The 23,984-nt window shown below is 42.4% G+C and overlaps 1 protein-coding gene across 1 annotated transcript in view; it reads left to right on the top strand.

Moving 5' to 3' along the window:
• The window catches only part of Adam10 (ADAM metallopeptidase domain 10), a 129,492-nt gene that overhangs the window by 74,152 nt on the left and 31,356 nt on the right, over positions 1–23,984 (top strand). Inside the window, exons 5-6 of the mRNA XM_004662431.2 lie at positions 15,266–15,366; positions 22,477–22,626. Coding sequence (XP_004662488.1) covers positions 15,266–15,366; positions 22,477–22,626 — 251 coding nt within the window. The remainder of the gene's footprint in view (positions 1–15,265; positions 15,367–22,476; positions 22,627–23,984) is intronic.

The following is a 23,984-nucleotide window of genomic DNA, read 5'->3' as shown; positions in this document are numbered from 1 at the left end:
TGGCTTGTGCTACCGTACCAACGTGAGGGTGTCCTGCTGTAAAGTAGGTGAGCAGAACTGCAAAGGAACTCTGGAAGGGTATAGAAAGTCTGTTAGGGCCCAGGAAGATGGCTCAGTAGTTAAAAGACCCTTTCCTGCAATGGCTAACCAGCCCAGGTTCAAATCCCCAGTACCCACGGAAAGCAATGGTGCATGCATCTGGACTTAGTTGTCAGTGGCAAGAAGCTCTGCTGTGCCCAGAGTTATTCTTTTTTTTTTGGTTTTTTGAGGTAGGGTCTCACTCTGGCTCAGGCTGACCTGGAATTTACTATGTAGTCTCAGGGCGGCCTCAAACTCACGGCGATCCTCCTACCTCTGCCTCCCAAGTGCTGGGATTAAGGGCGTGCGCCATCACGCCTTGCCAAGATTTATTCTTGTTCTTATACTTTTTCTTTCTGTCTGCTCACAAATAAATATTTATTTAAAAAATGACTTTTAGACCAAGTTCAAATTTGTTTTCTGCATATTTGCAAATTTGACAGCAGGAAAGTGTATTATTTACAGCATTGATTTTATTGCACATAAGCATTGTGTGTGTTTATTGAATGCACCGGGCACGGTGGCGCGTGCTCACAGGTGCGTGTTTATTGAATGCACCGGGCACGGTGGTGCGTGCTCACGGGTGCGTGTTTATTGAATGCACCGGGCACGGTGGTGCGTGCTCACGGGTGCGTGTTTATTGAATGCACCGGGCACGGTGGCGCGTGCTCACGGGTGCGTGTTTATTGAATGCACCGGGCACGGTGGCGCGTGCTCACGGGTGCGTGTTTATTGAATGCACCGGGCACGGTGGCGCGTGCTCACGGGTGCGTGTTTATTGAATGCACCGGGCACGGTGGCGCGGGCTCACGGGTGCGTGTTTATTGAATGCACCGGGCACGGTGGCGCGGGCTCACGGGTGCGTGTTTATTGAATGCACCGGGCACGGTGGCGCGGGCTCACGGGTGCGTGTGTATTGAATGCACCGGGCACGGTGGCGCGGGCTCACGGGTGCGTGTTTATTGAATGCACCGGGCACGGTGGCGCGTGCTCACGGGTGCGTGTTTATTGAATGCACCGGGCACGGTGGCGCGTGCTCACGGGTGCGTGTTTATTGAATGCACCGGGCACGGTGGCGCGTGCTCACGGGTGCGTGTTTATTGAATGCACCGGGCACGGTGGCGCGTGCTCACGGGTGCGTGTTCATTGAGTGCACCGCACGGTGGCGCGTGCTCACAGGTGTGTGTTCATTGAGTGCACCGCACGGTGGTGCGTGCTCACAGGTGCGTGTTTATTGAGTGCACCGCACGGTGGTGCGTGCTCACAGGTGCGTGTTTATTGAATGCACCGGGCACGGTGGCGCGGGCTCACAGGTGCGTGTTTATTGAATGCACCGGGCACGGTGGCGCGTGCTCACAGGTGTGTGTTCATTGAGTGCACCGCACGGTGGTGCGTGCTCACAGGTGCGTGTTTATTGAATGCACCGGGCACGGTGGCGCGGGCTCACAGGTGCGTGTTTATTGAATGCACCGGGCACGGTGGTGCGGGCTCACAGGTGCGTGTTTATTGAATGCACCGGGCACGGTGGCGCGTGCTCACAGGTGCGTGTTTATTGAATGCACCGGGCACGGTGGCGCGGGCTCACAGGTGCGTGTTTATTGAATGCACCGGGCACGGTGGCGCGTGCTCACAGGTGTGTGTTCATTGAGTGCACCGCACGGTGGTGCGTGCTCACAGGTGCGTGTTTATTGAATGCACCGGGCACGGTGGCGCGGGCTCACAGGTGCGTGTTTATTGAATGCACCGGGCACGGTGGTGCGGGCTCACAGGTGCGTGTTTATTGAATGCACCGGGCACGGTGGCGCGTGCTCACAGGTGCGTGTTTATTGAATGCACCGGGCACGGTGGCGCGGGCTCACAGGTGCGTGTTTATTGAATGCACCGGGCACGGTGGTGCGGGCTCACAGGTGCGTGTTTATTGCTCGCAGTGGCCTAGTCAATGTTTAGTACTGTCTTCTGATATTTCTCAAATAAGTCCATCCTCTTTTAAAAATATAAATGTCTTAGAATTAAAAATTTTATTACATTTTTGGGATTTTTGTCTTTTGAGAGTTTAGATCTGTTAGGATTTTAACAGTTTGAAAGATAATGGCATTTGAGATTGTGTCTTTCAGGATTATATCCTAAATCTAGTAACAGGATGCCTTTCATGCTTAATACTGTCAATCCTTGGGAATATTTTATTGAGATGCAGCTTGATGGGGATCGCTGGTAACATAAATCCGATTCATATATTCTTCCTGGTGCCTGGCTGTCATCGTACTCATGTCAGTGATGTCACAGCTTTTAGAAAGGGGTCTTTTTCTCCTAAATATACTACTTATGTAGACGTTTACAAACTGTCAGACAGGTAAAATTGTTCAATGTTAGTGATACTTAAATAGTAACAAGTAAAGCGAGCTCGTTGTAGTGGAAGCTGTCACACCCCCTTGTACTATACTGATACTTCTTGAGGTGTGCAGGAACACCTTGAGGTGTCAGGGCCATGAGGTGGCTCACTGCTGTGAGGCGGAGGCAGGAAGGCCTGGAGCTCAGCTCGTCATTGGCTCCATAACGAGGCTACATGAGCCCCTCTCTCAAAAAACCAAACATAACAACACAAAAACCACAGGCAGAATGAGGGAAATAATTACAACAAGAATAAATGAAATCAAAAACACAAAAATAATATGTAGCACTGTGAAACCACAAGATTTTCCTTGGAAAAACTATCAAAATATATTTGATAGTTTGCTTTGAATACAAGTAAATCCTAATTTGTCATGTTCATATTACTCACATACATTATTTCTCAAGTATGCAAAACAGTAGACATCACTACTGGCATTTCTCTACTAGTGGAACTAGTGCTCTTGGTCACAGTCCTGGCCTGTTGGCCATGGTGCTCAGGCTGACCTAGAATTCACTATGTAGTCTGAGGGTGGCCTCGAACTCACGACAATCCTCCTACCTCTGCCTCCAGAGTGCTGGGATTAAAGGCATGCACCACCACGCCCAGCTAAGAGCACTTGTTTAAGCACCCCAGATGTTTAATGTTGAGGTTGTGGAGTCTGTAAGCTTCCGTCTTTAAAGACTGTCATTGCTCTGTGTGTAGGTCTTCATCTTAGCAATGTGACTGATGGGTTGGGGTGGGGGGGAGCCAAAGTTTGGTCTTTGGATGAGTAAAAAGTAAGTAAATGAAAACATTCAGGAAATGAGCTAATGAATACAAAACTGCTCCAGTGATAAGGCATTTCTCTTTTTCTTTCTTCTTTCTCTTTTTTTTAAGGTAGGGTTTTACTCTAGCCCAGGCTGACCTGGAATTTACTATGTAGTCTTAGGGTGGCCTCAAACTCATGGAAATCTCCTACCCCTGCCTCCGCAGTGCTGGGATTAAAGGCTTCTCTCTTTCTTTTGACAGCATCTTGCTAATTGTATAGTCCATGATAGCCTGAGGTTCATTGTGTGGCTGAGTTTAGCCTTAAATTTATGATCTGCTTCCCTCTTCCTAGTAGCTGAGATTATAGACACACCCTTCCCTATCTGGCTGGAAGTATATGTTTGAGCTTTCTGTGAAAGGAAGTCAACTGAGTCTTTAACTGTCCTTGACAAAAGTTTGCCTCATGAATTAAGATGAAGCTAATTGGAATATCAAACAACACAGACATTCAGTGGCAGAATGCACTTCAACTCAGTCCTCGGTGTGTGTCTGTCTCACCAGGGCCTCCCTTTCAGGCGGCCTTCCTTGAATTGATCGAAACTCAGTCTTTGATCTTGTGTCTCTGGTATTTGTCTGTTTCAGCAGGTTCATCACCGTGTGCGTGCATTGTCAGAAATGGAATCTCCATTTCCTTTTTTTTTTTTTTATTTTTCAAAGTAGGGTCTCACTCTAGCCCAGCCTGACCTGGAAATTCAGTATGCAGTCTCAGGGTGGCCTTGAACTGATGGTGATCCTCCTACCTCTGCCTCCCAATTGCTGGGATTAATAGTGTGCACCACCATGCCTGGCTCAAATCTCCATTTTCTTATCCAGAGAATGTCTGTTTCAGTTCTGTAAGAATTTCATCAGAGGCTAAATGTTTCTTCATTGAATTTAAACTTGCCTAAGTTCGATGCTGAGATGGATTCATATTAACTTAATGAGAGTATTCTTTTTATTTATTTTTTATTGCCAACTTCCATAGTTATAGACAATAAATCATGATACTTCTCTCTCTCCCCCACTTTCCCCTTTGAAACTCCACTCTCCATCATATCCCCTCCCCCTCTCAATCAGTTTCTCTTTTATTTTGATATCATCTTTTCCTCGTATTATGATGGTCTTGTGTAGGTAGTGTCAGGCACTGTGAGGTCATGGGTATCCAGGCCATTTTATGTCTGGAGGAGCATATTGTAAGGAGTCCTCCCTTCCTTTGGCTCTTAAATTGTTTCCGCCACCTCTTCAGCAATGGACCCTGAGCCTTGGAAGGTGTGATAGAGATGTTTCAGTGCTGAGCACTCCTGTGAATGTTATTCTTACAAATTTAAGGCACCATACACTGACTGGTAAGGGAAAAATCACTATGGCCACAATACCTGAGAGAAGTAACTTAAAGGAGGAAAGCATGATTTTGGCCCACAGTTTTATAGTACTTCAGTGCAGTACTATGGGAAGGACTTCCTAGTTCAGGGCCAGCACCATTCTGCTGATGTCAAATTGTCACACCTTCTGATCACATCCCTTCAGCTAGAATGTGGTTATGCAGCACAGCTTGTGTGGACAGGAGGCTCGTATTGGAGTACGTAGAACACCTTGTGTAGACAGTAAGTAGGAAGCAGTCATTATCCCCAGGATAATGAGGAGCATGCTTGGCCAGTGATTTTCTGCTTAAAACTAGTTCTTAAAAAAAAAAAATTCTGGCTGTGCATGGTGGCGCACGCCTTTAATCTCAGCACTTGGGAGGCGAGGTAGGATGCTCTCCATGAGTTTGAGGCCACCCTGAGACTACATAGTGAATTCCAAGTCAGCCTGGACCTGAGTGAGACCCTACCTCGTAAAACCAAACAAACAAAAAAATTATTTCTGAAAGTTTAAACAATGTTTTAAAAAATCTGGGAAAGTGATTGAAAGGCCTGTTTGGTTAGCAGATCATTCCTACCCATCCCTTTAAGATCTCCCCTTATTTTGTTTTTTAACTTCAAAAAAAAGTTTTAAATGTATTCATTTGATAGAGAGGGAGAGGGAAAATGGGCACTGCAGGGCCCTCAGCTTCCTCAAATGAACTCCAGTCACATGTGTCACCTTGTGCATCTGGCTTATGTGGGTCCTGGAGAGTTGAAGCTGGGTCCTTTGGCTAAGCCATCACTCCAGCCCACCTCTTTAATTTTTAAGTGTTTGCTGGTAGTAAGGTATGAAGGAATGGTGAACGAGACACAGCAGACATTTGTGTAATGTTAAAACTGGATATTAATGACTAAACCACAGGGGGTTTCCCTGCAAGTATATGTACATATTAAATAGTTGTTAATGTGCGTGCAGTATCATCTCTGTGCTCTTATCTGTGTGAAAGAGTAATTTTGTGCATGGGGAATAGAGTTTAAAAAACTTCACGATAAGTCAGAACTGTAAACATAGCTTTTTGGAGGAGATTGTTTCAGTTGTATAAGATTTTCTTCAAATGTTAAATATTTTTCTTTATTGCATTTAAGTTTGCTTACGGTAAATGTTAAAGTCAGTTCTTATTAACCTATGTGTTGCAGTCAGGTTCACATTGCTGGTAGAAATCACCCAACAAAGACCAGATTCTGGGAAAAAGAGATTTATTTTGGCTCACAGGCTTGAGGGGAAGCTCCACAATGGCAGGGGAAAAGGATGGCATGAGCAGAGGGTGGACATCACCCCCTGGCCAACATAAGGTGGACCATGGCAACAGGAGGGTGTGCCAAACACTGGCAAGGGGAAACTGGCTATAATACCAATAAGCCCGCCCCCAGCAATACACTCCCTCCAGGAGGCTTTAATTCCCAAATATCCATCAGCTGGGGAGCTAGCAGTCACAGCACCTAAGTTTATGGGGGACACCTGAATCAAACCACCACACTATGTAACATTATTTGTACAAATACACATAAGGCACCAAACATTGACTCAAATAAAAAAATTGCATATTAATTCAATGGTAATTCACTTGCTTATCACACTGGAACAGAAATCAAAATCGAGGGCTGGAGAGAGAGGTTCGCGGTTAAGGTGCTTGCCTGAACACTCTCCAGTTCCCATGTAAGACAGACACGGTGATGTCAGTGCGCAAGGTCGCACGTGCGCCCAAGTGGGCGCACACACCTGGATTTCGATTGTAGTGGTTCGAGGCCCTGGTGTGCCAGTTTCCTCTCCCTCTCACGCTCTCTCACTCTTACATTAAAAACGGCAGTCTGTTGAGCTTGTCTTAAAAAAAAAGTCAGAGCCGGACATGGTGGCGCATGCCTTTAATGCCAGCACTCGGGAGGCAGAGATAGGAGGATCGCCATGAGTTCAAGGCCACCCTGAGACTCCATAGTGAATTCCAGGTCAGTCTGGGCCAGAGTGAGACCCTACCTCGAAAAACCAAAAAAAAAAAAAAAAAAAAAAAAAGTCAGAATCAAAATGTGAAGATACATAAATCAGACTCACTTATTTTCTGAAGATAAATATTTTGCATATTAGCACTCTTAGGGCTTTTTTTTATTTTCCCTGAACTCACTGTCTGAGCAGCAACAGGCTACTGCATCTCCATTGCTGGCTTATAAAAAGTACCTTAATTCTTTTCTTATCCACGATTTGAGGGAAAATTAGCCAAAGAATCAGGCTGCGTTTTTAGTTACTGGAGCCTGGACTATCTAGAACTGGGGCAAAATAGCACAAAATAATTGAAGTGTAAATTACAAATATCAAATTACAAATTTGGTATCACATAATAGTTAAAGTAGCTGACCAAATTCCAGGGAAGTGATAAGTCAGTTAACAGTGTGAGTGTATTTGTATTCATACCTTTACTTATTTGTTTTTTTAGTTATTGTTGATGGAATTGTTTTTGGTCTAAGAATTAATCTGGTTGCCAGTCTGGGCAGTTTAGGTTCTATTAGAATCTGGGCAAGGCTCACTGGGACTTTACAGGTTAAAATTAGTAGCACTGTGGGCTGGAGAGATGGCTTAGCGGTTAAGGTGCTTGCCTGCAAAGCCAAAGGACCCAGGTACGACTACCCAGGACCCATGTAAGCCAGATGCACAAGGGGGCACATGCGTCTGGTGTTTATTTTCGGTGGCTGGAGACCCTGGGGCCCCATTGTCTCTTTCTGTCTCTACCTGCCTATTTCTCTTTCTCTCTCTCTCTATAAAATAAATAAATAAAAATAAAAAAAATTAGTAGCACTGTGGTGATAACATCCTAAAGCTACCCAAAAAAGATGAGAACTGAAAATCTTGGCAAACTGCTATGTAAGACCTTCCAGCCTTACGGCAGAGTATTACAGGCAAACTGGGTGGTGCAGTGTTCTGTTCCTTCCCTGTCCTGGAGCTGTGCTTGAAGCGGTGAAGCAGTGGGTACCAGCTTCTCCACACCACTCTGCTCCACACTGAGCTCTCAGCACTGTTTCCACCGTGGAATCATTTGAACCTTTCTCATAGACATGCAGTTTTCAAATTTAACTTTATTTTGAAAAGTTGGACCTACAAAAAAGACTGTTTGTACAGTGATCTCAGATGTCCTCCCCCTAGAGTTGCCAACTTGTTTTATTATTGACAACTTCCATATTTACGATAAACCATAATTCCCTCCCCCATTTTCCACCTCATACCTTCACTCTCCGTTGTATCCCCTCCCCCTCTCAATTAGTTTCTCTCTTTTATTTTGATGTCATCGTATTTTCCATCTGTTATGAGGGTCCTGTGTAGGTAGTACCAGGTATTGCAAGGTCATGGATATCCAGGCCATTTTGTATCTGGAAGAGTTGGAAGAGTGCATTGTAAGCAGTCCTGCCGTGCCTTTGGCTCTTACATTCTTCCCACCACCTCTTCTGTAATGGACCCTGAGCCATGGAAGGTGTGACAGAGAGGTTGCAGTGCTGAGCACTCCTCTGTCACTTCTTTTCAGCACTGTGGTATCTTCTGAGTGATCCCAGAAGACACTGCCATATGAAAAGAGAAGCTTCTCTAACCCAAAAGTGAGAGGAGTATTAGTATATGGGTATGAACATTAAGAAAACTGCTTATCAGGCAGTTTGGTGAGCATACCAGCAGGTGTTACACCCCTAGGGCTCCATGACTTCTCCTTTCATAGGTTCTCAGTATCACGCATGATTCCCTCCCATGGAGTGGCTTGTAGGAGAATTAGTGAGTGGTTGGTTTCCCCCATAATAGACATGCTGCTGTTGCACCCATTGAGTTGCCAGTCCCCACCTCCCCCAATGAGGGGTCTCACTCTAGCCCAGGCTGACCTGGGATTCACTATGTAGTCTCAGGGTGGCCTTGAACTCCTGGTGATTCTCCTCTGCCTCCTGAGTACTGGGATTGAAGGTATGTGCTACCACGCTCGGCTAAGTGGCTATGTTTTAATGCTTCGGAGCCCCCTTTTTGTGCGTCTGTGTCTGTGGTACTGTGGCTTGAACCCAGAGCCTCTGCAGGCTAGGCAGTGTTCAGCCAGTGTGCTCTGTCCCCAGCCGTGGGTGACCATGTTTGGAAGAAGGTTGCAGATAGGAAACTTCAGTTTTGAACTTTGTGGTGTATATAAATTGTCTTTACCCAGTGTACATTTTCCTTAGTGGTTATGTTTTAGCCTCCCCCCAAATTATCACTAATTTAATACTATAATACAAAATTATAAAAGTCCAGTAAGATTGTTTAAATTTCACCAATGTTTTAAAAATTCTTTTTGGCATATATTATGTCTCATTGTTTTGGTATATAACAGGCTTATTTACCCTTACTGCTTGCCCCTAGTTTTTGAATTTTCTATTTTTTAATGACATGCCTCTTTTTTCCTGTGTCTAGGGCAGTGACTAATAGACTCTCCTTAAAAATATTATGTTTATTTATTTATTTATTTACTCATTTTCATTTTAGAGAGAGAAAGAATTCACACACCGAGGCCTCAGCCACTGCCATTGAACTCCACATGCTAGTGCCACCTGGTGGGCATGTGTAGTCTTGCACGTGCCTCATTTGTTCACCTGGCTTACATGGGACCTGGAGAGGTTAACATGGGTCCTTAGGCTTTACAGGCAAGTGCCTTAACTGCTAAGCCATCTCTACAGCCTGTGTCTTTTTTTTTTTTTTTTTTTTGGTTTTTCGAGGTAGGGTCTCACTTAGCCCAGGCTGACCTGGAATTCACTATGTATTCCCAGGGTGGCCTTGAACTCACAGTGATCCACCTACCTCTGCCTCCCAAGTGCTAGGATTAAAGGCGTGCACCACCACACCCATCCCTCTCATGTTTCATGTGTCTGAATGCTAACTCCTGACTAGATTCAGTGGACACGCTTGGCAAGAATATGACATAGTTCCAGTCATGCTGGGATTTCTTAAATGGTCACAGCAGGAGGCAGAGAACACCAGGTTGTCCTGCTGTTCACTGAATTTGATCACTTGGTCAGTGAAGTGGTCGTTGTGGTACTTCCTTTAAGGGACCTTTCCCCTTTAAAATTCCTAAGCAGTTGGTGGGATGGTAATTTCAAAGACTGAGTATTGTGTTCCCTTACAGTTTGAATGAGATGGATTTTGCATCCATCAATGCTCTTTGCCTGAATCATTGGATCCTAGTGGGTTATAAAATGTAATTTAATGATGTTATTCTTCTCCCATTTATTGATGGATTTTTGTTATTCCTTGTTTTTCGAGGTAGAGTCTTGCTCTATCTAGCCCATGCTGACCTCAGGCTGGCCTTGAACTTACAGGGCTGGAGAAATGGCTTAGCTGTTATGGCACTTGCCTGAAAAGCCTAAGGACCCAGGTTTGATTCCCCAGAACCCACGTAAGCCAGTTGCACAAGGTGGCACATGCATCTGGAGGGTTTTTTTGGTTTTTCAAGGTAGGGTCTCACTCTGGTCCAGGCTGACCTGGAATTAACTATGTAGTCTCAGGTGGCCTCGAACTCACTGAGATCCTCCTACCTCCGCCTCCCAAGTGCTGGGATTAAAGGTGTGCAGGTTTTTTTTTTTCTTCAGTGGTTAGAGGCCCTGGCACACTCATTCTCTTTCTCCGTCTTCTATCCCCCCTCCCTCTTTCTCTTTCTCCTTTCTCTTACTCTCTAATAAAAAGTAAAACATTGAAAACAAAAGGTGTACACCACCACACCTGGTAATAAATGTATTTTGTTCTTTGAAGTAGGGTCCCACTGTAGCCTAGGCTGACCTGGAATTCACCTCATAGTCTCAGGGTGGCTTTGAACTCATAGTACTCCTCCTACCTCTGCCTCCCAAGTGCTGGGATTAAAGGCATGGGCCATCACACCCAGGTTTGATGGACTTTTATAACTATTAATTTTTTTAAGGAAAATGTTTACTTTTTATTTTTTAAGTTTATTAATTTGAGAGAGAGAATGAGAATGGGCCTCTGGCCACTGCAAATGAATTCCAGATGCATGCACCACCTAGGGCATCTGGTTTACATGGGTTCCAGGGAATCAAACCTGGGTCCTTTGGCTTTGCAGGGCAAGTACTTTAACTGCTAAGCCATTCTTCCAGCCCACTATTAATATTTTCAACTTGTGATAAAAACAAATTTGAAGTTTGAATTAGAACTGCTATGTCAGTGTAGATCCGGTTGATCCTTAACCTTCTCCATAACCTACCTCCTACTGCCAGTTGAAACTTCTGCAGCATTTAAGCACTGTTTCCAGTGATAGTTGAAGCCGACATGTACTTGTAGGTCTCGTTTTTTTTTTTTTAATTTTTAAATTTTTATTAACATTTTCCATGATTATAAAAAAATATCCGTGGTAATTCCCTTCCTCCCCCCTGACACTTTCCCCTTTAAATTCCATTCTCCATCATATTACCTCCCCATCTCAATCATTGTACTTACATATATACAATATCAACCTATTAAGTACCCTCCTCCCTTCCTTTCTCTTTTCTTTATGTTTCCTTTTTAACTTACTGGCCTCTGCTACTAAGTATTTTCCTCTCACGCAGAAGCCCAGTCATCTGTAGCTAGGATCTACATATGAGGGAGAACATGTGGCGCTTGGCTTTCTGGGCCTGGGTTACCTCACTTAGTATAATCCTTTCCAGGTCCATCCATTTTTCTGCAAATTTCATAACTTCGTTTTTCCTTACCGCTGAGTAGAACTCCATTGTATAAATGTGCCACATCTTCATTATCCACTCATCAGTTGAGGGACATCTAGGCTGGTTCCATTTCCCAGCTATTATAAATTGAGCAGCAATAAACATGGTTGAGCATGTAATTCTAAGGAAATGAGATGAGTCCTTTGGATATATGCCTAGGAGTGCTATAGCTGGGTCATATGGTAGATCAATCTTTAGCTGTTTTAGGAACCTGCACACTGTTTTCCACAATGGCTGGACCAGATTGCATTCCCACCAGCAATGTTCCTGTTTGTCCACATCCCCGCCAACATTTATCATCATTTGTTTTCATGATGGTGGCCAATCTGACAGGAGTGAGATGGAATCTCAATGTAGTTTTAATCTGCATTTCCCTGATGACTAGTGACGTAGAACAGTTTTTTAGATGCTTATATGCCATTCGTATTTCTTCCTCTGAGAATGCTCTATTTAGCTCCATAGCCCATTTTTTGATTGGCTCGTTTGATTCCTTATTATTTAACTTTTTGAGTTCTTTGTATATCCTAGATTTTAATCCTCTATCAGATATATAGCTGGCGAAGATTTTTTCCCATTCTGAAGGTTGCCTCTTTGCTTTTTTCACTGTGTCTTTTGCAGTGCAAAATCTTCGTAATTTCATGAGGTCCCAGTGATTAATCTGTGGTTTTATTGCCTGAGCAATTGGGATTGTATTCAGAAAGTCTTTGCCAAGACCAATATGTTGAAGTGTTTCCCTACTTTTTCCTCTAGCAGTTTCAGAGTTTCAGGTCTGATGTTAAGGTCTTTAATCCATTTGGACTTAATTCTTGTGCATGGCGAGAGAGAAGAATCTATTTTCATCCTTCTGCAGATATACATCCAGTTTCCCCAACACCATTTGCGAAGAGGCTGTCTTTTCTCCAATGAGTATTTTGGGCATTTTTATCGAATATCAGGTGGCTGTAGCTACTTGGGCTTACATCTGGGTCCTCTATTCTTTTCCACTGATCTACATGTCTGTTTTTGTGCCAGTACCACGCTGTTTTTGTTACTATGGCTCTATAGTATAGGTTAAAATCAGGTATGGTGATACCACCAGCCTTATTTTTGTTGCTCAGTATTATTTCAGATATTCGAGGTTTTTTGTGATTCCAAATGAATTTTTGGATTGTTTTTCCTATTTCCATGAAGAATGCCTTTGGAATTTTGATAGGGATTGCATTAAATGTATAGATTGCTTTAGGTAAGATTGCCATTTTCACAATATTGATTCTTCCAATCCAGGAACAAGGGATGTTTCTCCACTTTCTAGTGTCTTCTGCAATTTCTCGCTTGAATGTTTTAAAGTTCTCATTGTAGAGATTCTTTACTTCCTTTGTTAGGTTTATTCCATGGTACTTTATTTTTTTTTGATGCAATTGTGAATGGGAGTGATTCTCTGATTTCATCCTCTGTGTGTTTGTTAGCATATATGAAGGCTACTGATTTCTGTGTATTTATTTTGTATCCTGCTACATGGCTATAGGTTTTGATCAGCTCTAACAGTTTGCTAGTAGAGTCTCTAGGGTCCTTTATGTATAGAATCATGTCATCTGCAAATAATGATAACTTGATCTCTTCCTTTCCAATTTGTATCCCTTTTATGTGTGTCGCTTGCCTTATTGCTATGGCTAAGACTTCCGAAACTATATTAAATAAAAGTAGGGACAGTGGACACCGTTGTCTTGTTCCTGATTTTAGTGGAAAAGCTTCCAGTTTTTCCCCATTTAGTAATATGTTGGCTGTAGGCTTGTCATAAATAGCCTTTATTATATTGAGATATGTTCCTTCTATTCCCAGTCTCTGTAGGACTTTTATCATGAAGGGATGTTGGATTTTGTCAAATGCTTTCTCTGTGTCTAATGAGATGATCATGTGATTTTTGTCCTTCAACCTGTTTATATAATGTATTACATTTATAGATTTGCATATGTTGAACCATCCCTGCATCTATGGGATAAAGCCTACTTGGTCAGGGTGAATGATCTTTTTGATATACTCTTGTATTCTGTTTGCCAATATTTTGTTGAGAATTTTTGCATCTATGTTCATGAGAGAGATTGGTCTGTAATTTTCTTTTTTTGTTCTATCTTTGCCTGGTTTTGGTATCAGGGTGATGCTGGCCTCATAGAAGGAGTTTGGTAGAATTCCTTCTTTTTCTATTTCCTGGAAAAGCTTAAGAAGCAATGGTGTTAGCTCTTCCTTAAATGTCTGGTAAAATTCAGCAGTGAATCCATCTGGGCCTGGGCTCTTTTTAGTTGGAGATTATTGATAACTGTTCGGATCTCCATATTTGTTATAGGTCTATTTAAGTGATTGATCTCACTTTGATTTAATTTAGGTAGGTCATATAAATCAAGGAAATCATCCATTTCTTTCAGATTTTCATACTTTGCGGAGTATATGCTTTTATAGTATGTCCCTATGATTTTTTGAATTTCTCTGGAATATGTTGTGATGTTACCTTTTTCATCTCTGATTTTATTAATTTGTGTCTCTTCTCTCTTTCTTTTGGTCATATTTGCTAAGGGTTTATCAATCTTGCTTATCCTTTCAAAGAACCAACTCTTTGTTTCATTAATTCTTTGGATTTTTTTTTTTTGTTTCTATTTCATTAATTTCTGCCCTAATCTTTATTATTTCTTCCCGTCTACTGATTTTTGGTTTGCCTTGTTCTTCTTTTTCCAAGGCTTTAAGGTGAAGCATTAGGTCATTTACTTGCGACCTTTCTAATTTCTTAATATAGGCACTTAAGGCTATAAATTTACCTCTTAGAACTGCCTTCATTGTGTCCCAGAGATTTTGATATGTTGTGTTCTCATTATCGTTTGATTCTATAAATTTTTTGGTTTCCTTCTTGATTTCTTCATTGACCCATTCATCATTTAGTAGTGTACTGTGTAGTTTCCATGATTTTGTGTGTGCTCTATAGCCTTTCTTGCTACTGATTTGTAGTTTAATTCCACTGTGGTCAGATAGAATGCAAGGAATTATTTCAATTTTCCTGAATTTGTTAAGATTTGCTTTGTGTCCTAATATATGGTCTATTTTAGAGAATGTTCCATGTGCTGCTGAAAAGAATGTATATTCTGCAGCCTTTGGGTGAAATGTCCTATATATATGTTAGGTCCATTCCTTTTATGACCTCATTTAGTCCAGATGCCTCTCTTTATTTTTTCCTCGGGATGACCTGTCAATTGATGAGAGTGGGGTGTTAAAGTCACCCACCACCACTGTGTTTGGTGTTATCTGTGACCTTAGTTCTAATAGTGTTTGTATTTCAGTGTCCTGTGCTTGTGAGTTGCTTAGGGAGTTTTCAGTGTTTCCTGCCAGCCTGTATATGTTGAGATATATATATATATATATTGCTAGTTGTCATCATTGTACTTTACTAGGTTTATAAAATATATTTGTGAACCAAAGAGAGCCTCAACAAGGAAGAAGCATGTAGAATTTTGAGAGAGTGGAAGGAACATTGCAATAACAGTTCACTAGAAAATACAACCAGTTCAGTTAAGGATAAATTAACTTATGAAGGGAAAAATGAATCATGAAATACTTATGACTTTGTTGTGGTAGCCGTTTCACTTATACATAGAAAAAATTGCAATGAATCTACTCTTATCATGCGATGGAATATCTTTCTAGGTTGCTTGTTACAGGGAGGCCTGTTAATGTCCATAGGAAGAAGTTAAGTCAACATAATATATTAGCTAGACTGAAGTTGAGGAAGCTTTGTAGATTTGCATCATGGGAAATTCCTGGCATAGTGTCACCCCATAAATGATCAGGAAATATGCATGACTTTTGCTGATTCTGGTCGTCTGACTTATAAGGTAACCGCTTCTCTGCATACACGTAACGGGACCGGTATTTCTTTGTGCTGTAGACTACCCTCACAGATACGGCCCCCAGGGCGGCTGCGCAGATCACTCGGTCTTTGAGAGGATGAGGAAGTACCAAATGACGGGTGTGGAGGAAGCAGCTCAGGTAAGGGCCTGACACTGACCTGCGTCACAAGACGAAATGCACGGTTTGTGATTTTGCATTTCAGCATTATGTTCTAGGACTTCTATAGCATTTATATCTCAGTGGTGTATGTTAACATTTTGCAGTGCTCAGGGAGGCTAAACGGTATAGAGATTTAAACCCAAATCTTTATGACTTGAAAACTATTACAGAACATGATTTGCCTTATGTCATTCCTGTGACATTTAAAACAATTGGTAAGAATTTGTGTCTTAGACAAGCATATGTATGTGTATTGTATGAATTATTTGCATTCTTGCTTTTTTTTTTTTTTTTTTTTTTTTTTGGTTTTCGAGGTAGGGTCTCACTCTAGCCCAGGCTGACCTGGAATTCACTATGGAGTCTCAGGATGGCCTCAAACTCATGGCAGTCCTCCTACCTCTGCTTCCCGAGTGCTGGGATTAAAGGCGTGTGCCAGCTTTTTTTTTTTTTTTGAGGTAGCATCCAGGCTGAGCCAGAATTCCCTTTGTAGTCTCAGGGTGGGCTTGAACTCACTGTGATCCCCCTACCTCTGCCTCCCCAGTACTGGGATTGAAGGCGTGCACCACCACGCCCAGCCATTCTCTCTTATAAGACAACTTTCATTTTTTTTTTTTGGTTCATTTTTTATTTCTTTGAGAGAGAGAGAGAGACAGAGAAAGGCAGTGAGAGACAGAGACAGAGAATGGGCACACCAGGGCTTCCAGCCACTGCAAATGAACTCCAAATGTGTGCGCCCCATTGTGCATCTGGCTAACATGGGTCCTGGGGAATCAAGCCTCCAACTGGTGTCCTTAGACTTCACAGGCAAGCACTTAACCGCTAATCCATTTCTCCAGCCTCATTCTCACATTTGAAATGTGATGTCTCACTGTATAGCAAAGGTTGGCCTGGTTCTGACGGTGAAGTCCTTGCAAGCCTCATGCTCAGAATCCTTAGTCTCAGCCTCCCCAGTGCTAGGAGGACAGACGTGAGGGTTTCTACACACACCAGCTCACCCAGCTCATTCCCAACCTCAAAGTGGGAAGCTCTGTGTCCTTACAACCAGGTTGGTTGTTACTGTAATGGAAATCTTAGTCCTTTTGATACTTGGATTATGTTTATTCTTTCTTTTTTTTAACAAATTATTATCTATTTGAGAGAGAGAGAGAGACAGACAGACAGACAGACAGATCGAGAATGAATGTGCACCAGGGCCTTCAGCCACTGCAGGTGAGCTCCAGACACATGCATCACCTTGTGTTATCTGGCTTACATGGGTCCTGGGGAACCAACTTTGGTCCTTTGGCTTTGTAGGCAAGTGCTTTAGCTGCTCAGCTGTCTCTTTAACCCTATTCTTTCTTTTTTGTCATTTGGTTTCTTTTTAAAAATTTTGTCCTAAGTCCTAAGTTGTAGTTGTAAAATTAAGTTTAGTATGAAAAACTCATGATTAAACCTTTAGCATATATTTGAATATCTTTTACAAAAGTGGTGAGGTCATGTTTTTTGAGCCATCCAGATTTGTATTCAGATCTATTTCTCCCCTTTCCTCCTCATTCCTCTTTTTCTTTCCACTCTTGCCCTTCCAGGTACAGGGGATTAAATACAGGGTCTCATGTATCTAGACAAGCACTCTGCTACTTGGCTATATACCCAGCCCCATATCTATTTCTTTCTTTTCTTTTGGGTTGTCCGAGGTAGGGTTTCACTATAGCCCAGGCTGACCTGGAATTCACTATGTAGTCTCAGGCTGCCCTCGAACTAATGGTGATCCTCCTACCTCTGCCTTCCTAGTGCTGGGATTAAAGGTATGTGCCACTACTCCTGGCTAGATACAGAATGGCATACATTATTCTATTTCAGGAGGATGGTTAGAATAATATTTGAGGCTTTCTTCATGTGTTCATATTTTTTTCTTTTCTTTGTACTTAGGATTGAACCCAGGCCCTTGTATCTGCTGGGCAGGTGGTCTGCTACTAAGTGACACCCCTAGTAGAAACCACCACAATAAGCAGGAGTTTGGTTAGCAGTGAAGAATTAAAAGGAATAATCCCAGCAAGAGAATAGTACATGAAAAAGCCAGAGGGGTAGAAAGATCTGTAAAGAAACTTGAACTTGGGGGTGGGATCAAGGCTGAGGCACTGGGAAGCTAAGGAGAAGCTGTTGGTGTGCCAGTAGCTTGTGCTGTAGGAGTCGGTGTGGAGGGCAGGCAAACTCATGCTTGCCAGCAGAGCCTAGCAGCGTGGCTTGATACAGTGTTAACATACAAAAGTAGTTTACATTTATTAGCAGACTACTAGAAGTAGATTAAAGCAAGTATATCATTCATAGTAATGTCAATGAAATGTCATATATTGTAATATAAATATAAACATGAATTACAGACCTATATAAATAAAATAAATTAACTTTGCAAGAAATATTTAAAAAATTTATTTTGTTTATTCTTATTTATTTGAGAGTGACAGAGAGAGAGAGAGAAACAGGCAGAGAGAAAGAGAGAATGGACGCACCAGGGCCTCCAGCCACTGCAAACGAACTCCAGATGCATGCACCCCTTGTGCATCTGGCTAACGTGGGTCCTGGGGAATCGAGCCTCGAACTGGGGTCCTTAGGCTTCACAGGCAAGCGCTTAACCACTAAGCCATCTTCTCTAGCCCAACTTTGCAAGAAATATTAAGCATTGATTTTAAATGCATGAATATTCCCTCTTACTGAAAAACGCAATTCACTCTCATGAAAACATTTGTTATTCCATGTTGACTTGTAGACTTAATGCAAGTGTATACAGATTACAACATGGTTATTCACTGCACTTGGTAGGTGGAAGAAGGTACATGGAGAAGTAGGAAGTAGGGTCCATGGGAAGGAGCTGAGTAGGAAGGACTTCCTGTAGAAGATACCCAGACTTCCTGTCGCAGTTAAGTGGAAGCTACCTCAGAGCAGAGCGCCTGGAGGAGTACAGTCAAGTGCTCAGGAATAGACCAGGTATCCATTTGGATGGAGGTCAAGTTTATGTTATGCCAAATCTCAGAACAAAGTCCATATCCCAGGCGAAGTCCTAAGTGTCTAAGCTCATAGAGTGTAGTGTTCCCCTTCCCACCGTGCTGGATGCTGGAGTAGCTGTTGTGTGCAAGGAAGCCCCTAAGGGAGTCTGTGAGCTGAACATGTGGGAGAGTCCCAAGCCACGGGCAGGGTCAGCTTAGCCCTAGCATCAAGGTTACTTCAAATGAACGTTGCTACCTTTCAGAAAAAGCTCACCAATACATGTTAAAGTAAGTAAACCCACCAACTCCAGGGTGTCATTCACACATCTCCCATTCAAAAACAGTACTGAATGACAAGACACTAAAGACAGGAGAAACCCACTCAGAAAGACACAAGTCAGAAGTAGCAGACATTAACAGACATGAAGGTCTATAAAACAACTATGAGTAATACATTCAAAGAATCAAAGTAGTGGGCTGGTGAGATGCCTCAGCAGTTAAGGCGCTAGCCTGCAAACCTTGACAGCCCTCAAGGGGCATGTGCATCTGGAGTTCCTTTGCAGTGGCTAGAGGCACTGCTGTGCTCATTTTCTCCCTCCCTCTCTCCTCCACCCCCTTTCTCTGCTTGCAAATAAATAATAAAAAGAATTAAAGTTTTGAACACAAAGATGAGAGAATAAAAATTATAGTAAAGAAGCAAGTGGGACTATGAGAAGTGAAAAGCAGTGTCCAAAGTGAAACATGGTGCATGGTGTACACACTTATAATCCCAGCACTTGGGAGGCTGAGGCAGGATCACCAGAGAGTTTAGGACAGCCTGGGATACAGAGTGAGGCCCTAAGACAACAACAAATCAGACGAAAGTGAAAAGTGATCCAGGTAGACCTAAGAGCAAGTAGATTACTACAGAAGTCAACATGAACAACTATTTTTTTTGAGGCAAGCCCACTAGACTGGCTCTTTTTTTTTTTAAATGTGTGTGTGTGTGTGTGTGTGAGAGAGAGAGGGAGGGAGGGAGGGAGGGAGAGAGGGAGAGCGAGAGAGAAAATGAATGAATGAATGAATATTGGCATGTCAGGGCCTCCAGCCAATGCAGATGGACTACAGATGAGTGTGTCTCCTTGTACTCATGTGCGGCCTTGCATGCTTGCATCACTTTGTGTGTCTGGCTTATGTGTGGGACCTGGAAAGTCGAACGTAAGTCCTCAGGATTTGCAGACAAGCACCTTAAGCGCTACGCCATCTCTCTAGTCCTGAACAACTTTATTTTTTATTTTTTATTTTTTGAGGTAGGGTCTCACTCTAGCCCAGGCTGACCTGGAATTCACTATGGGGTCTCAGGGTGGCCTTGAACTCACGGCAGTCCTCCTACCTCTGCCTCCCAAGTGCTGGGATTAAAGGCGTGCACCACCACGCCGGGGTCTGAACAACTTTTTAAAGGAAGAGTGGTAGACACTGTGCTGATCTGAGCAGAGATAAAATGGTTGGAATCCACAAGGAAGATTTGCAGGAAAAAACAAAATCAACATTAATGCCTTCCAGTTTCCTATACATGAGAAAGAATTGAAGTACAAGGGTCACAAAGCTCATTAAAACTTATGCAGGTAAAACATAAATCCACATCAGGAAACATATTGTTGGTAGTTTTGGTTGATGGAATAACTTCATTTGTTGTTCTCAGACAAGACCCTTAGGTTTTTTTTTTTTTGTTGGTTTTTTTTTGTTTGTTTGTTTTGTTTTTGTTTTTGGAGATAGGGTCTCTATCTAGCTCAGGCTGACCTGGAATTTACTATGTAGTTTCAGGCTGGCCTCGAATGCACGGTGATCCTTCTGCCTCTGCATCCTGGGTGCTGGGATTAAAGGCGTGTGCCACCATTCCCGGCTAGGCCCTTAGTTCTTAACAACGTACCAGAAATTTTCTCATAAGAACTTGTTTTGTGGTCATGATACATAAAAATTTTTTTCATTATGACATTGTCATACATAATATACTTTGGCAATACTAATCTCCTTCCCATTATTCTTTCTTGTTTTCCTTCCTGCTAGACCTGTTCTCCTCAAATAGTACCCCCTCATTTTAAAATCTAGATTCTATTTATGAGAGAAAACATTCAATACTCTTTCTGAAGCTTATTTCTCTTAACATGATGACCTCCAGTTCCAACCATTTGTCTGTGAGATAGGCTGATTTCATAGCTTGGCCACTGTGAATAGTTCTGCACTACGCTTGGGTGTGCAGATATCTCTGTTACATGCTGACTTTATTTTCTTTGGGTGTGTAGCCAGTAGTGGTATGGCAAAGTAATATAGTAGTTGCATTTGTAGAATTTAGAATCCTTAGAGCAATAGGAACTTGTTTAGATATATTAGGCAGGTAAATGAAATACTCATAATTTCATTTATGAGAGAGAGAGAGAGAGAGAGAGAGAGAGAGTTGGTGCACCAGACCCCTCCAGCCGCTACAGTTGCCAGACACATGTATTATCTTGTGCGCATGTGCGACCTTGTGCACGTGCATCACCTTATGTGAGACCTGGTAAGTTGAACATGAGTTCTTAGGCTTTGCAGGCAAGTGTCTTAACTGCTAAGCATCTATCCAGCCCTCATATTTTCATTTTGAAAAAATTCCATTGTGGTGAATAGTTCAAAGATGGCTTTGGCTACAGTGGTAGAGCCAGAGAAAGTGGTTAGACTCTAGGGATTTAGGAGATCAGTTTGACAGGAGTAGGTTCTAGGTTGGGTATTAGATGTAAAGTAAAAGAAAGTAAGTGTGTATATGTGTGTGTGTGTGTGTGTATTTGTTTTTTGGTTTTTCATGGTGGGGTCTCATTCTAGTCCAGGCTGACCTGGGATTCACTATGTAGTCTCATTGTGGCCTCAAACACCTGGCAGTCTTCCTACCTCTGCCTCCTGAGTGCTGGGGTTAAAAGTATGCATCACCATGCCTGGTGAAAATACTAAATTATTATACACTGCTACTGTGACTTGCTTTAGATTTAAAAATGAATAAATGTTAAGACATAAGTTTTGAAAATATTTAAAAGTGAAGGACTTGCTTGAATAAATAATAAATCATCCATATGGAGACTGTTACATGACCCAAAATATTTGGGTCATTTCTAAAAATTAAAAATATACAAATGGCATGGTTTTTGTACATATTTATTGGGTACAGTATTGTAATTTGCTGTATGTATATAGTCAGTGTGTAATGATCAAATCAGGGTGTTTAGGATTTTTGTCTCTTTTAAAATTTTTTTGTTTATTTTTATTTATTTATTTGAGAGCAGCAGACAGAGAAAGAGGCAGATAGAGAGAGAGAGTGGGCACGCCAGGGCCTCCAGCTACTGCAAACGAACTCCAGACACGTGCATCCCCTTATGTATCTGGCTAACGTGGGTCCTGGGGAATCGAGCCTCGAACCAGGGTCCTTAGGCTTCACAGGCAAGCGCTTAACCGCTAAGCCATCTCTCCAGCCCAGGATTTCTGTCTCTTAAAGGTGTTCTTTTTGTGTATGAGAAATCCTCAAACCTTTACAAAGTTATTTCGAAATTTTTAATTGTTGTGAACTGTAGTTGCCCCATTGTGCCATATGACACCAGGACTTCTTTCCTCCACCCTCAGTTCCCCATCTGTAGAAGTTACCTTCTTGTTGCTGGAACAAGCACCTGACCAGAAGCAGCTTATGGGAGGAAGGGCTTTATTTCTGGCTTACAGTTTTTAGGAATGTTTTACCATAGTAGGAAAAGCATGGCAGGAGCAGACAGCTGGAAGTGTCACATCTCAAAATCAGCAGAGAGGACATAAAGTAAGCTCCCTACATGTGGCAAGTGGGGCTGGGTTATAAACACTCAAGGCCCACCCCAGCAATATATCTCCTCCAGCACAGCTCCACCCAGTTGAGAATTAAGTATGAAGGCATAATCACAAACACATGAGGCTAATGGGGGACCAACCACCATGCCATCTTTTTTCCAAACTTCTCGTGGCCTCCTTTCTACTATGAGGAGATTTTTTTAGAAGTGTTTGGGTGTTACCTAATAATGTAAATTTGTTTACTATATGTGTTCTTAACTATAAAATTACAGTAAGCTAATTATCAGAAGTGGCTCTTCCTGACATCTAGACACCTCAAGAAGAACATGCTGCTAATGGACCAGAGCTCCTGAGGAGGAAACGCACAACTTTAGCTGAAAGAAACACCTGCCAGCTCTATATTCAGACTGATCACCTGTTCTTTAAGTATTATGGGACGCGAGAAGCCGTGATTGCCCAGGTATCAATGATTGTGCACAGATAGGAATGCTCATAGTGTGTATTATACCTGGAAACTAAAGTTAGTGTGTAGTTCTTTTTCTTTTTTTTTTTATTTTTTTTATTTTTTAAAGGCAAGCCCAACTGACTGGCCTTTTTTAATGAGAGAGAGAGAATTGGTGCACTAGGGCCTCCATCCAGCCATTGCAGTCAAACTCCAGATGAGTGCACCCCCATAGTTCTTGAAAAGAGCCTGTATTTTCATTTGTGGTGTTATGAAATAATAGACCAAGACCAGAGGTCACTGAAAGACCCCTTTGGGTTCTCTATTGTTAAACAAAAGAAAGATATAAGAAAATGATTTCCTGACACTGAGGCTTTACATTTGTTTTGGGAAGTGTGGCTGGCTTAAAGCTTCACACATGGTGGGCAAGTCTGAAACTTATCTTGGTAAAAGAGCTCAGTTTTCATTTGTGGTTTTAAAAGTGGAAAGCCTAGGGAATCTTTCCAGCCAGAAGTGCTTATAAAATCTCTGATAATTTATAGATACCTTCTCTCTTGTTCACCAGTATATCCCCAGCTCCTAAAACAGTACCTTGTATATAGGAACTAGTCACAAAAGCTTGAAGAATGTGTACTGAGTAGGTGACATTGTAGGCTGGCAGGAGGAAGCAAGTTTATTTTATTTATTATTTTTTATGTGTGTGTGTATGTGTTGATGCATGTGCATTGTGTGTGGGCGTGTGCCATGAGGGTCAGAAGAAAGCCTTGGGGTATTGGTTGTCTCCTTCCCCTTCCACTTTTGCTTTCAGACAAGGTCTTTTGCTGCTGTGTGTATGCCAGTCTAGTTGGCCCGTGACTTCCGGATTCTTCAGATTCTACCACCCATTGACATAGAACATTGGAGTCATAGACACATGCGCCACTTTGCGCCTGGCTTTACATGGGTGCTGAGGAATTGAGCTCAGGCTGGTTGGTGGGCTTGCAAGCAAGTGCCTTTAGTAGCTGAGCCATCTCCCCAGCCCTGGGAACAGTTTTTATAAGACTGAAGCAAGACTGAAAACGTGTGTGTCCAGAGATGAGCTCGGGGCCGACATGGACTTGCCCTTCTGCTTTTGCTTGCTCATCTTCTTTATATGATGCACATCTTAAAAGTTAAGTGTGGCGGAATGTAAATATTCTTGATGTAAAAAGGAATTCGTAATATTTATTTATTTTGATTTTTCAAGGCACAGTGTTACTCTCACCCAGGCTGACCTAGAACTCACTCTGAAGCCAAGGCTGGCTTCGAACTCACAGTGACCCTCTTACTTTGGGGTTAAAGGCATGCACCACTAGGCCTGGCTCATAATCTTTTTTTATATTTCAACATTGCCCCTA

The sequence above is a fragment of the Jaculus jaculus genome, chromosome 10 (genome assembly GCF_020740685.1).
Source record: "Jaculus jaculus isolate mJacJac1 chromosome 10, mJacJac1.mat.Y.cur, whole genome shotgun sequence".
Lineage (NCBI taxonomy): Eukaryota > Metazoa > Chordata > Mammalia > Rodentia > Dipodidae > Jaculus > Jaculus jaculus.
This window is presented reverse-complemented; position numbering and strand designations above follow the sequence as displayed.